The 15,534-nt window shown below is 34.0% G+C and overlaps 1 protein-coding gene across 1 annotated transcript in view; it reads right to left on the minus strand.

Moving 5' to 3' along the window:
- The window catches only part of ZNF644 (zinc finger protein 644), a 102,863-nt gene that overhangs the window by 19,447 nt on the left and 67,882 nt on the right, over window positions 1-15,534 (minus strand). Inside the window, 3 exon segments of the mRNA XM_030912583.1 lie at window positions 2,326-2,931; window positions 3,115-5,482; window positions 5,484-6,153. Of these exon segments, the coding sequence (XP_030768443.1) occupies window positions 2,326-2,931; window positions 3,115-5,482; window positions 5,484-6,153 (3,644 nt within the window).

Raw genomic sequence — 15,534 nt, forward strand, 5'->3', positions numbered from 1 at the left:
ATGGGATTAAGAAGTTCCACACCTCTTGGGTTAATTTTTTTTCCCCAAATTAAGTCAATAAGAGCCAAAATAAAAAGATTAACTTGTTTAGAATTATATCTAACAGTTTACAAGCTGCTGAAATTTAATGTGTATTCAGGCTCAACTGCAGCTTACCAAAGAAAGCTATAAATATGATCTGAATTAACACCAGTCTGGTGGGGGAAAAAAAGTGTATTGTATCAAACAGACTTGCTGTGATATCTGTTCAAACATACCTGTACCAGTCAAAAGTCCAGCACTCTTCTTTCGTGCATAAGCGCGTAAGTGGTTGGACAGGCTAACAGCACTTGTAAACGTCGTATTGCAATGCACACATGTTCTAAGCTTCACAGGCATACCTATCATTCAAAAGAAAACTATAATCCAGTTCTCACTTCAAAAAGTGAAATTTTCTTAGCTTAAAGAGTGTAGAAAAGCACCACAATAAAGATGGTTTTCAAAACGTTCAATGAAATAGGTTAACTTAAAATAAGGAGGGGAAATTAAGTTAACTGTTATTAGTTTGTAGTTAGTATTTAGAGCCAACTCATGCTCTTTGGAAAGGTAGAAGAGGAGTGACTTGAACCTTTTGAGCTCCTCTGGATATAACACCTATTATCACTTTCTTGCAGATTTCTGTGTTACGCAGATTATTTCTTAAACCTACTAAAATACAATCCTGTGATTTGAACACCACGGTTCTGCTAAGAAGTTTCAAAGCTTACAACATTACCAATAAAAAGAATTAAAAAGTCTAGTTGACAAAGTGGTAATTAAAGTGTTTTACCCACAAAACCGTAAAAGTCTCAATACTAAATTAGGCTGTCTGATGAAGGCTGGGAGAAAAGGTGGTAAAACACACCACTGAACAGCTGTTAGACACAACATTTTATTCAGGGTATTTTATGTTCATTACTCTGAATGCGCAATCAATAATGAAAGCCAATGATTTAAAGTTTTTTGCTAAAATCTTTGTGCTAAATAAATGATCAACAAGCTAACATCTTAGTCATCACAGAAAAAACATGTTCAAACAATAAGAAACTTCTAACTTCTCAGACAATCCTCAATCCCCCAACACATTTCAATCGGTTTCTTCAGCATTACTGTGATAGCCACAAATACGTTTTCCATCTCTGAAGTATACTACCCCTTGGTCAACACAGCTAACACATCTTGCTTGCATTTTATCCTTCTGAAAAAATATTGAAAGCTATTGACTTTCAGAGACTATTAGAAAGAAAAAGCCATATTAAACAGAAGCTCATACAAGATAAATCGTTTTCCAGACCACTTACAACACAAAGTCATCTTTCCTTAAATCAAAATTGCATTACAACTATTTGGGATATTGCAATGTCTGCCCCAAAGCAAATAAACAACATTACTTTACAGTAATGTTACTCGTTATTAATCCATTAACTAATACCTCTGACACATTCAACTTACAGCTCTAATCATGAGAACATTTACATAAACCTTCAACATTATTAACCTTCAAAAAGAAATCTAGAAAAGACACTTAAAATTTTTCTAGTCTAAAAGTATAAAACAGACTTGGTAATACTGAATAAAGTTTGGCTACTTTATCTGCCACATTATTTGCCAATACATACAAAATATTCCTTTCAAAAGGAAAAACTATTGGTGCACAAGCACTAAGCTAAATCATCTGTTCTGTTCCATTACAGCACTATCTTAAAACCTAAAACCCCAAACAAATATGTTTTATGTTCACACCTGTTCTCCAAAACCAAACTATCCCGCAATACAATGAGGAATTGGAGAGGGAGATGTTTCCTTGGGTTAATCACAAAGACACCAAACCATTCAGCTTTAAGAGTCTTTTTTGTTTTACCTACGCAGTGGAAAACCCAACAGCTAAATCTTGAAAACATGATCACCTTGGAGAATTCGCAAAAATATGACAGAGGTATGCCTTTTCAATAATGCTATGCTTTTGAACATCATCCACAACCATCCTCCAGCCACAGCAAGTTTTATTTTCACAGATCAGTTTTTTGTTTGTTGTTTTTTTGTGTGTGTGTGTGGTTTTCTTCTGCTTTTGTTCTCACCTTACATTCAGACCAAGAAAAGAGGCACAGAGAACTCAGTGCTAATGAGCATCAATTGATGAGTTACACAGAAATGACAGTAGAATAACCAATCTGTGCTCTGTAAAAAAAAAAAGGCAGCTTAAACAAGAAGACTGTGAGAAAGTATTTTCCACATAGATTCCATTAAAGAAGGCATAATTGAACTGCATTTAAATTGCGTATAGGATAGTCATAAATGTCCTCTTACCTGAGTGCATAGTCAAGTCCATTTTTTGTGGCTGATACATCAACGGACTATCCTCATTTAATGGAAGAACACATTTCTGAACGAATCTCTTTCTTGCTGTCTGATTATGGATCTTTTGCGGAGAAATAGCAGAATTCCTTTCTTCTCCCATCCTTTTATTTTTAAGAAGTTCTATGAGTGTAAGAGACTGATTCTTTTTTCCACTGTGTAGTTCTGGTTTTGTTTCATCATATTCATTTAAGAAATTCAGCCCTTCTTCTTCTGATGCAGACACTGACAGAGCTTCAGTCTTTAGGCCATTACGGTATGCTTCAAGAGGTATAACATTTTGAGATATAAAGTCATCATTTGATGCAAGTTTTTGAGCTACAAATGGTCTGGGAATAATACGACGACTGTTCAATGCCTTTAAGATTTTTTCATATTTTTCTTCATTTTGCATCATCTCATTCAGAACACAGATTGGAGATTTGTGAGCATCCCATTTGGTCTTTCCAAGTCTTTTCAAGTGGCCTCTAACATGATTTGATAATCCAATTTTAGTATCAAACCAACCACCACAGAGTTGACAAGTGTGTTCAGAAGTGGTTTCAGACTTCTCTATAGCTAAAAAAAAATTTTTAAGAGTAATATCAGACTTTCTTATATAAACTGACCACCCTAAAATGAGTTAGTTCTGAAACATAAAATTATATGATTCTAATGGAGACCAAATTCAAACAAAACTTTTAAATCCTCAGAATTAGAACACAGACCTATTAGCCCAAATTATTCCCATGGAGAACTTACCTTTTCTAACTCGTTTAACAGGTGTTCCACTGCCAGTTCTTTTGAAATGCTGCATTTTGTCACTTGTGGCTATTTGTTCTGGTGATACAACATGACGGGCTTCATAGCTTAATCCTGCTCTGTGAAGATGCCCCCGGACATGATTTGATAACCCAACACCTGTTTCAAATGTTGCTGGGCAGTAAGGACACGATTTCTTCTCAAGAGACAAATCAGTCCAATGAAAAACAGAACTATGCTTTGACAATGAAGCATCTGCAGTTTCTAAATGCTGAGGATCATGTATCTCATGCAAAAAGTTGTTACTTCCAGCATCTTCATAGTATTCAAAATAAAAGCCATCATTTTGGTCATAACTAAGAGTAGCATTTTCTCCAGGCTCCTGACCTTCCACTTTGCTCTTAAATAAAGGGAATAAATTTACATGTTCTTGATTAATATCACTATAGGTTTCATCTTCTATGGCCTGTGTAGTGTAGTCTCCTAACTCAACATTATCCCAGGAACTTTCATCTTCTGTTTCATAACTATCTTTCTTTTCAGCAGAATTAAGTTTTTGCAAAACGACAACAGTCATTTTATGCAAAAAATCTGGATAGCTATCCAAGTCTTCCCCTCCAACAGAACTTTCCTTCTTAGATTCCTTAACTACTCTCTTCACAGCTACACGTCTGTGATCTTTGAAGCTTTCAGGTCTTTTGGTGTCACGCTTATGAGGGTCTGAAATAAAACTGTTGTGAGAATTACCTGATGATGAAAACAGGTGTAAGGAATTTAATGAACTAGCTTCTTCTTTTTTGAAATGCACAGGATATGATTCACCTGATTTTTTGATCATCCTATAGTTTTCATATTTGTGTCTGTACAAATAGTTGCTATTTGCCTTGGCATTAGACTTTTCTTTTGCTGTTTGATGAAAATACTTAGGTTTTTGGTCAATGCTGCTTTTAATTGTAACATTCTTATGAGGAGAGCTGTTTTGATTGCAAGTGTTTACACCTGATTGGGCAATGCTTTTCCGAGCTTTCTGTACTCTGTGTGGCCGCTTATGGATTTTTGAAAAACTACTTGATTGTGAGGTTGATCCAAATGTTCGCTTCACATCTTGTTTTAAAGCAGAGTTCTTTGGAAACGTGGTTGACTGTTGTTTAGTTAATGGTTTAGTGCTATCACTATCTACAGGTTCTTCAAGGATGTCATTTTTTCTTTTATCAAGTCCAAGAGGACTACCAAATGAATCAACACATGATGATGAATGCAAGTACTCCATGTGCTTTTTTAAAACACTTTTGGCTGAAGTAGTAAAAGGACACATCTTACATACGTAGGTAGCTGATTTTTTGGACGATCCTACTACAGAGTCTTTCATGAAAGTCTTTTTTTGTGTTTTTCTCTGGGCTATATCAGAAGTGACCAATGGGCATTTTACCACTGCCCCATGTGCAATGCCTCGATGGCATTCTAATTCATTTTCTGTCACTGCCATGAAGTTACACTCTTCACAGCAGTAGTACCTTTTATCTTTTTCATGGGTTTTAGCATGTTGCACAAATGTTTTAGGGCAATTGGTACCAAACACACACTGAGGACACTGTAATCGTGCGCTTCTTCCTTCATCCTGAAGTTCTTTCAATTCACGAATTTCCTCCATCAACTTCTGTCTTCTCTCCTGGTGAATAATCATATGTTTTAGAAGTGAATTGCGATCTCGAAATGTCCGTCCACATTCTCTACAAGCATATGGCCTTGGGACATTAAGATGGCGAAAGTGACTATTCCCATCTAAATGATACATCATATGCCTGTGGAGGTGCTTCTTCTCCCTAAAATTCACATTGCACTTTGTACAGGGGTAGAATGATGGCTCTTCGGTACTGAAAGTAGCAGGTGACTCAGAATCACTCTCTTCACATTTCTTTTTTAAGGTATTTGAAAGAAAAGTGCTAGTATGAACAGGTGAACTCTCTTCTCCACACTTATCTGGGTTATAAATTAGATGTTGGAAGGCATCCACAGATTCTAAGTCTTCATCATTCGATTCAGGCTTCACTTTTGATAACGCATATTTCTGTGGGTCTACTGCTTGTAGCTCTTCATTTTGTTCTAGAAAGTCTACTTCTTGCATTTTTGATTTATTGGGTACACAATTAGAATCACTAAAGCAATCCTCAGTATAACGAGTTATCTTGCTTACATCCATTTTTCGCTTTCTTTTTTTTTCTAGACCTACTTTAGAATGAGGTGGAGCTTTGTCTACTGTTTCCTCATTAGTCATAAGAAACTGAATGAACTCTTTTTGGGGATCCCAGTTTGTATCATTTTCTGACCTAAATCCATCTGTACCTGAGGAAATTCCTGTTACTGTACTTGACACAATCATCTTTTACCAATAAATCCTCACCATCCTCACCCACCTCTACTTGATTTATTAAAGTGCCATCTGACTTTATATTACTCCCTACTGAATTCTGAATGTCACAACCAACTGAAGCAGAGGTAGGTAGTTTTTTATTGGAATGGGTGGGATTCTTAGCATGTGCTACATCTGATAACAAAAATAAAACTTGGTGCTGACTTGCTTTCTGTGGTGTAGACAGCTGAAGATCAGCTGCTACCTTCAAAGCTGAACAAGATTCTGTTGTTGGCTGATCCACAGGCTGTCCAGTGGTTAATGAAACACTGCCTTTATTCATACTGGAAGTCTTAGTTAAGGAGGAGTGTGAAACTGGTCCATTAACAGCAGCTCCTTTAGGCAAGATAAAGTTTTCACTAGAAACAGTAGGAGCACCAGCATGTATAAATAGACTAGACTGGCCTCCGCTTAAGGCGTTTTCAGATTTGTCCTTTGACAGTTCTTCAGGCAGAGTCAATGTATTATTTTTCTGAAATGATGTTTGACAATCTTTTGGTTTATGAACTCCGCTCTCCTTGTCTGAGATAAAATTGTTGTCATCTAGGAGTTCTTCTTTAGCACCAGTAATATCGGTGTTTATCTTCAAATCATCCATATTGTTGGCAAGCCCATTTAACACATTTAGTCTAGAAAATGGAAAAAAAAAATTTAGATTTGCATGAAAGAAAAAATACTATTAGAATGTATGGAGAGTTGAAAGTACATATTTTTATTAGTTTAATTTTCTACTCTTTATATTGACATTCTAATAATTTTCCAAGAATGAAAGAATACAAACATATTGAAATATTTAAAAAGCACCTCAAAGGTTAATATTGTTCTTCATGCTAAGCAACAACAACAATCCAATATGTCATATATACAAAATGGCTAGAGAAAAGCAACATACACAAACATACTAGGGAAAAGCAGCATACACACAGATACACATATACACACAGACACAAAAACAATGTAAATATGCTACAGACTGAAAAAATTTTAAACCTCATGTAGAGATTGCTAATACAAAGAAAATTCTTTCACTTGAGTAGGTTTATCAGAGGCAGTCACTCTATTCGAGAGAATAATATAAATTATCAAATACTGCAGAGAAATAAAAGATTTGTCACTTCTAAGTTCATTCCTGAAGGAAGGTAACAAAACGCCATTCAGTAAAAAACTTTATTTGAATGAACATATTTGCTATCAACATCAATGTTTTATGTATGAAACAGTACTTCAATTGTTAAAATGCTTTATTCATAGTTTCGTTCATTCCTTATTCAAATTAACCTTAACTATAATTTTAACTTTACTAAAGTTAACTAAATTTTAGTAAAGTGAATTTCAACTTCACTAATGTTAAAATTAATGAAGTTTCATGTCAAACTTTCATGTGTGGGGCCCCAAATTCCACGCATTCTTTAAAAGCAGTTATCCCATTTTTGATCTGGTGGTCTAGTGCAACGTCCTAACACATTTTACAATAAAATAGCATAAACATATGTTTTAAATTTATTTCATATAAAATGTAGATAAAACTTTTCTAGGCATTTTTCATAAGATATTTAATCATTATGAGGAAAAAGTACAATATTTTCAAAGGAAACAGTATTTCTGAATGTTTGGGGTCCATTCATACGATGACTTTACGTAATGACTACCCTCACTATGAAAAGTTCCCTTGCAACCTGTTCTTTTCCTGCTCTTAGAAATGGCCACATTGGAAGTATCTGCCTTCTTCAAAGAATGTCAGCTCTTAGAGGACTGGGAATGTAATCTAGTCACTATCATATCTCTAGAACCTAGTACATCACTTGGCATAGGTGCTCAGGCAATATTTGTTGAATAAAAGACTGAGTAAGTACTGGATTAATAAAAACACAATTTCAAAATCAAAGTACAAGTTCCTAAAGTGTAAGAAGAAAAACAGTTTTGCTCCTATGAAATTTGGATACCCCATTCTAATACAAGTTCCATCAGGTTCTGATTTACTAACGCAGTAATTATAATAAGGTCCTCAAAATATCCAATAATTCTCATGTACAATTTAAAGAACTTGCTGTTTGGCAACCCCAGGTATTAACTAATTGAAGTACTGGCATAAGCTTCCATATTTCTTCTCCTTTTTTGCAGTCATTCTCCAAATATTTACTAAGCACTTAGTTGTGCCATGCATTGATCCCGTATTCCAGAAATAACGGTAAACAAGACAAGTTAGGTTCCTGCTCTCAGATAAAGAACGAAGCCTGTATATTTTTCTTTGGTAGTATTTTTAATTTGCACAACAAGTAATACTATTTTAGGGCAACATGACCTCACAATCTAACATTTAGAAATCAAAACATGTTCAATAAAGTTCAGTATTTTTACTATCCTTTAAGGGTACCAATTTCATGCTTTGTAAAACACTAAATCTAATTTAAGAATAATAAAATTGTTCTTACCTTTTTTGTATTTTATGACTTAGAACAAGCATTTATAATCTGATCTTATTCTTTCCATAAAATGTTATTTAATACAACAAATATCTATTACCAGTATCTTTGACATTGTTATTTATACCAACAATTATCTTTTCCACCCCTCATAGGTTTTAGAATTCTATTTTGAGATTGGCAAACTTCTGTGGTAATAAAAATAGACTTCCAATAAGATCACATTCAATGATATCACTCCAAAATGGTGCTAATGCATCACCCAGCAGGAGTCTCTACATCACACACACAGAAGTTAAAAATGGGCAGCACATAAACATGTGTTAGGAAAGGGTGTGCAAATGTCAAGGGAAAGAAAAGCAAGCCTTAATGCTACACTTATTATTCATTCCTGATATTTCTCATTAAATTAGGTAGAAAACATAAAATGCTTCAATAGCAACAATCTCATAAATCTGAAATGAACGACAAAAAACTGGCTTGAAAGACAGTTACTTTCCTTTACGTTCCCACTTATTATAATCACAGAGGTGGACAAATATATGCTCAGTCAATTTGAAAGCCTATATTAGTTTTTCTCAACAGGAAGCAATGTTGCTAACGAAGTGGTAAATTCAGTGTTAATGAGTGGCTTCACTGTTACCACCTCAGAGGTAAAACCTTCCATGTTCTATGTTCCACCCATCTGTTCTGGTGTTAGAGGTTTAGAGATGGAACAGACGCTTCCCATTTAAAGCAACCTCATTGGTACCCCCTGAACAGCAGGGTGACAAACTATGAGAACATCATGTCAGCTTGGAGACTGCATCCTCATTACCAGAATGGTTTTATAAGAGCTTTTCATAAGTTCACATTCTGAAGATACCAACCTGTTTTGTTCAAAAACACAGAAAAAATGTATGTGCAGAAATGATTTTATCTACAAAACACATCTAGCAAAAAAATCAGATTAAATATTATTAAAATATAAAATGAAGACTTTAACAATGAAAGTTTTCCTTCACATCCATATAATATGGCTTACTTACCCCCAAATTAATAATTATCTCTACTCAAAAATAAAAGACACTACCTTCTGCATCAGTTTGAAAATATGTTACAAAAGTTGACTTAGTAAGGAAATTTTCTAGGTCACTCGGTAATTCTGATTAGATACAACCTTCCTATCATCATATCTATACTGTCCACTTTTTGTTCATGAGTAATTCTTCACTGAGAGAAAATTAGCTTAATTTTGTTCTTTTATGTACATTATTAACTGTATTTACTATAAGTAGATTAACATTTTGTGGGTACTTATTTTAGAAATAATTAAAATGTTCACAATATATTCTAATTATACAATGCTCCAAATACACTACTTCTTAATAATAGTACTCAATACTCATAGCTGTTGTCCTGAGATACCACGCAGAACAATGGATCATCAAAATCTGTTGCACTGAATAATGGATACAGAATTTTAACACCATCAAAAATTATTTTACTACATTCATGTTGGGTTATGAGGCATCTAGGCAAGAAACCATTTGATCTGACTTAATTTTACACCATCTCAAATAGTTTTTCAACTACCTTTGTATAGTCAAATGTATATATAACAGAGACATCAATACCAGTTTAGGTTACTATAACAAAGTAGAAACATATTTGAAGGTGGGCATTATTCATTAAGTTTAAAAAACAGAAGTTAATAAATTAAGATAGACGAACTGATGTTTGGACTCCTTAAATTTCAATTCAATGAATTCAATGAATTAGCTATATCAATTAAGATTTTAAAACAATGTTTAGACACCATTACTAAATCTTCCCCAGATAATCATATAATCATAGAATTTTTCTTTTAACTGAATTTTAAAACGTTCTTTAAAAAAATTCACACACCTTTTTAAAAAGCTGCAAATAGAACTTTAAATCTACATAAAATATATTTCAATTTCTGCAAAATCATAATGAGTTCTACAGCTATAACTGCCTCTAGTTATATACTGTGAGCATTAAAAAATTGTACAAAGGTCAGATCTGTCTTCAAGATGACAGATCATCACTTATATGCCTCAAGCTAGACTTATTGTCTCAGAAATCTCAAATATCAGTATTTTTGCAAACTATCAGCACTTGCTATAACACCCTCACTACACTACATCTTGAGGTTACTACAGAAGAAATGAGGTGATAATTGCATATTAACATAATTATTCCGTAATCCCTCTGAGCAAGCTTCCTAGGTCACTCAGTAATTCAGATTAGATACAACCTTTCTGTCATCAAATCTATGTTGTCCACTTTCTGTTCATGAATAATTCTTTTGTGATAGAATATTAGCTTAATTTCATTCTTTTATGTACATTATTAATTGTATTTATTGCAAGTAGGTTAACATTTTGTGGGTACTTAACTACATAATGCCAACCTTTGTTGTGTAGTATAATTTCATGCAAAAATATAGTACAATTTGCCCTCATTGTATATTAGTTCATTAATTGCTATATTACACTGCTATAAATAAATTATAATGCTGCCCACTAGCTGAGTTATAGTTAGGATCTGTCAGGTTTTCACAAATTCTATGTTCATTTAAATTATCCTTGCAAACACATGACAACTTCAGTTAGTAATGTATGAGATTGGGTCAAGCAGAGACTACCATTCACAAGTGTCAAACTACAAAATGAATCTTAATTAACTGAAATACTACATTTAAAATTATTGCAGCATTTAAACCTATATATACCATACACAATGTACAAACATATATACCTAAATCTCACCTAGTGCACAATTCAAGAGAAGACAGAGTGTATCATCCAGGTAATAACTTATTCTAAATGTCACATCTTCTCAATGTGACACTAAAAATATAAAAAAATATAGAACACTTATAAGGGTATCCAGCATGAGACTGACTCTAAAACCAAGCCAAATAATAAAATGGCTCAGAAGGTTATCATTAAGCAAGAATGGTTCTTGCTTACTTGACAAGAACATTACAGACAGGAATATGGAGTTGGGGATTGAATAAGATGATTTCTAAGATCCCTTCTAATATGTACTACAAATGTTTAGTATTTAGTTATTACATAATTAACATTTAACATTATTTGAAATAATGAGCTAAAAACTGGAGAATTACACTACTGAGCCTTAAAAGTATTCTCTAAATTCACAATTACCTGAAATAATCCTTTAGTTAACTTATCATCTGTCAATAAATTGATTCTTGAACAGTGAAAATATGGCATTAAATGACCAACACACTGCCACAGAGCTAACTGTGTCATGAAAACTCAATGTTACAGCCAGAGATTTTTTTTTCCTCTTGGCAACACCAAAACATAAACAAAAAAAGGCACTGAGTTTGATATATAGATTGCAATAAAAAAAATAAAGTAAACAAATTACATTGAACCTGTTGAATAGCTTGTTCCTGATGCCATGTACCATCCTCAACTTTTAACAGAAGACAGATGGTAGGTACCAGACCATAAACACCCAATAACTCAAGATCATTCTTACTGCGAAGTATAGTAAATACTAAATATAATCTAACACATCTAAAGAAGCTCCCATATGGTAAATGGAAGCAGGTAACTGTGTGGATGAAGGCAAGAGGGGCAGGGAGGCCCTACAAAGACATAACTTTAAAGACATGGCAAAATTATGTAACAATGAGAATCAACAGTAGTAGAAAATCAAAAGGATGTTCACTAATCAAACATTAATTTCCTAATGAAGAATTTTGCAACTGGAAGAAGCAAGGCAATAAATTACAGTTGCAACCAAAGGAGAGTGCTAAGTGCACAGAATGACTGTTGTGTTGTTTATGCTTTTATGTAATTAGAATAAGTGATGGTCTCAGCTTACATCGTAAATGACATATGCACATGGCTCCAACAAGACAAATTCAAGCATTTAAGCATTTGAAATGAGTGATATATATGTAACTGGTCAAACATTTTGACCACATTTGTGTAAAATGGGTCGGTTCACTATAAAACCTATCTGTTCAAATCATTAACTGTGAAACTTTCAAAGAAACCAATGTAGCTAAAGTGTGTCAATCCCATACTCCAGAGGCAGTGTGTCAACTTTGCCCTCCACAGAAAGTATCAAGCCATAAATTGTCATTTTACTTTGAGCCTTCTGGTATTCTTTACCCTATGATGGGTACGCTGTTTGTGTTCAGTTTTGAAATATTATATAAATACTAAACCATCATGTCTAATAAATGCAAGAAAAGTGAGAGTGTTTAAAGTCCTACGAATACAAAGCATACACAGATGCTCCTTTACTTATAATGGGGTTACCTCCCAATAAACCCATGATAAATTGAAAACGTCATGTTGAAAATGCATTTAATACATCTAAACTATTGAACATTGTAGCTTAGCCTACTTAAATGTACTTACATTAGCCTACAATTGGGCAAAATAATCTGACACAGTCTATAAAAATTTTATAATAAAAAATAAAAGATAAGATTAAAAATACAGTCTCTACTGAATGCACATTGCTTCTGCACCGTCGCAAAACTGAATCACTGTCATTGTAAGTCAGGGACTGTATGTAATTATATAAATGAAAATACAGACAATTATACTCAAAGTAGTGAGATAAATATATATGCATATGGAATAAATTGCTTCAGAATAGAAATAATTTTAAAGGGCAAAGACAATTTCACCATTCAAAAAATTTATACCTATACATTTCACAACAATTATCAAGACATAAATAACAAAAGAATGGTTTTAGAGTATAGAATCAGCACCAAGTCAGATATCTATTTGCTTAATGTTTATTCAGGAAACACTAGTAATTTGTTGAAGAACTTAAAAGCTGGGAATGTTCAAAGTGCTGTTAATGAAACTTTTGCCCCAACCATGTATATTCCACAGGATCAAGGCACATTATAGTATGCATATCAAAGTTAGTGGCATGACTGCAAATGCAAACATGGTGGCTTTAAAGGGATTCCTTACAACAGCTGAAGAGATGACTGGTGCCTTAATAGATTGTTAATGCAGATGAAACTACTGTCATCCCTCAGTATCCATGACGGATTGGTTCTAAAACCCTGGTGTATACCAAAATCTATGCATACTTAAGTCCCTGCACTTGACACCATCTATGGATAAGATAAGCAAGCCCTCCTTAAATGTGGGTTTTACATGCCATGAAGACTGTATTTTTGATCTGCGTTTGGTTTGGGTGCAGATGCAGAACCCACTGATACAGAAAGTCGATTATATTTATCAAAAAAAATCCACATTTAAGTGGACCCATACAGTTCAAGCTCATGTTGTTCAAGGGTCAACTGTATTTCATTTTTGGGAAAAGATGACCAACAGAAACCTTACCAGCATGTCTAGCGTGACGCTTGGAACATAACGAATGTATACTAGTTTCCTTCTAATGCCTCAGCAATTTAAGTTTTTCAAATTCAAAGGTTCACAAATTTTATTTAACATGTAGATTTCTTAAACTTCTGTAGATTTTAATAATCTGTCATTATAAAAGTTCCATAAATTAATTTGCTTAATCTCATATTTAGAAAATAAAATTAAAATTAAAGTCTAATGAGAAACAGAACTTGAATAATATGACATCCAAGATTGAATTATTTCACTGATTTACAATCCAATTTATTGAAGGATTTAAATCGTAAAAAAAATTCTGTAAATCTGTAATAATTTATAATGAGTACTTAACCTCTCACCTGTATTATATACATTCAAACTCTACTATGCAAATTCAAACATATTGAATTTATATATTTATATATTTGAATATACTTATTCCATATACTCACATGGAAAAGTATGACATCTTTGAGAACTAAAAAAAGGACAAAACTGAAAGTGTTACTTCAAAGAAATGTTTCGTATTAAATGTGAACTCTTGTTAATGTTCTTATCCTTGCTCAATTTATTTTTCTGAAACCAGAAAAAATCCTATTATGATCTAAGAAAAATATTTCAAGATAATCACTATTCTACAAGTATCTTAATTTAGGATGGTAATAATTCAAATACAAGAAATTTGCTTTTCTTGAAACAAAATGTATTAGCGTGCTTCTCTCTCACATTGTCTTAACAAAAATATAGTTGGCTCTCTGTGTGGGTTCTGCATCCTCGGATTCAACCAAACTCAGATCAAAAGAAATAAAAAATAAAATTACAAGAATAAAAAATACAAATAAGAAACCAATAAAGTATAACAACTATTTGGCATTTACACTGTATTAGGTATTACAAGAAATATATTGATAGTTTAACGTATACGGGAGGATGCGTACAGATTATATGCAAATACAAAATCATTTTATATAAAGGTCTGGAGCATCACTGGAGTTTGGTATTCTTGCAGGGTCATGGAACCAATCCCACATGGACAGTCAGGTTGAATGTATGGTACCGATTTTTGGTTAGCAGCTAAATTTGCGTGTTTTTAGCAATAGGATTTCCAGTGTGCAGCTAAGGAGAATGTTTGCTTATATCACCAAACACCGTTCCTGAATCCTTTTTGTTGTTCATTTATTGTTTCAAAAAAATAGTGCTGGGACCGGGCACAATGGCTCACACCTGTAATCCCAGCACTTTGGGAGGCCATGGTAAGCAGATTGCCTGAGATCGGAGTTCACGACCAGCCTGGGCAAAACGGTGAAACCCCGTCTCTACTAAAATACAAAAAATTAGCCGGGTGTGGTGGCGTGTGCCTGTAGTCCCAGCTACTCAGGAGGCTGGGGCAGCAGAACTGACTTCTCAGAGAGTATGCAGGTAAAGTATTAATTTCTAGTTCCTCAACTTCCATATGTACTCTTTCCCTAAAATCGATCTGGATGTTATATTCTCAGTACTCTAGTTCTGCTTACCCATCTCCCTTTTAAAGATCACCCTTCTCTCACTGTACAAAAGAAAAGTTCCCAAACACATATCTAACAGCCTTCCTCATCTCTATCAGTTGTTCAGGCCAATAACCTTGGAGCAACCTTCACTGTTCTTGTTTACTCACACCTCATATCTAAACTATCAGGAACTCCTACCGCTATTACCTTCAAAATATATCCAGAATCCAATCACTTCTCATCACTGCTATACCCAGATCCACTATTACCTCTCCCCTGTATGACTTCATCAGCTGACTAATCTGGTATTAGTACAAGGACAGATCCTTAGTCACTTACCATCTATTCTCAACACAGCAATCAGAGTGATCCATACAGATAATGTCCCTCAAAACTCTAAAATGACTCCCTGTTTTTCTCAGATAAAAAAGGAAAAGTCCTTATAATGACCTGTAAGGACCTACAGAGAGATACTACCTAGTAACCCTTTGACTTCGTTTCCTACTCCTCTCCCCAACTCACTCACTCTGCTGTAGACACATTAGCTTTTTTGTTGTTGTTTTGTTTTTACTATTCTTGAATACGTTCTCCACTAGCGTAAGGCCTTAGCATTGACTATTCCTCAGACGGAATGCTCCTTCTCCCAGATAGTCTCATGGCAAACTATCTCATCTTGGTTCAAGTCTTTGCTCAATCATTATCTTTTGAATGATGCCAACCAGGACCACTTTAGTTAA

Source organism: Rhinopithecus roxellana, chromosome 12 (assembly GCF_007565055.1).
Source record: "Rhinopithecus roxellana isolate Shanxi Qingling chromosome 12, ASM756505v1, whole genome shotgun sequence".
NCBI lineage: Eukaryota > Metazoa > Chordata > Mammalia > Primates > Cercopithecidae > Rhinopithecus > Rhinopithecus roxellana.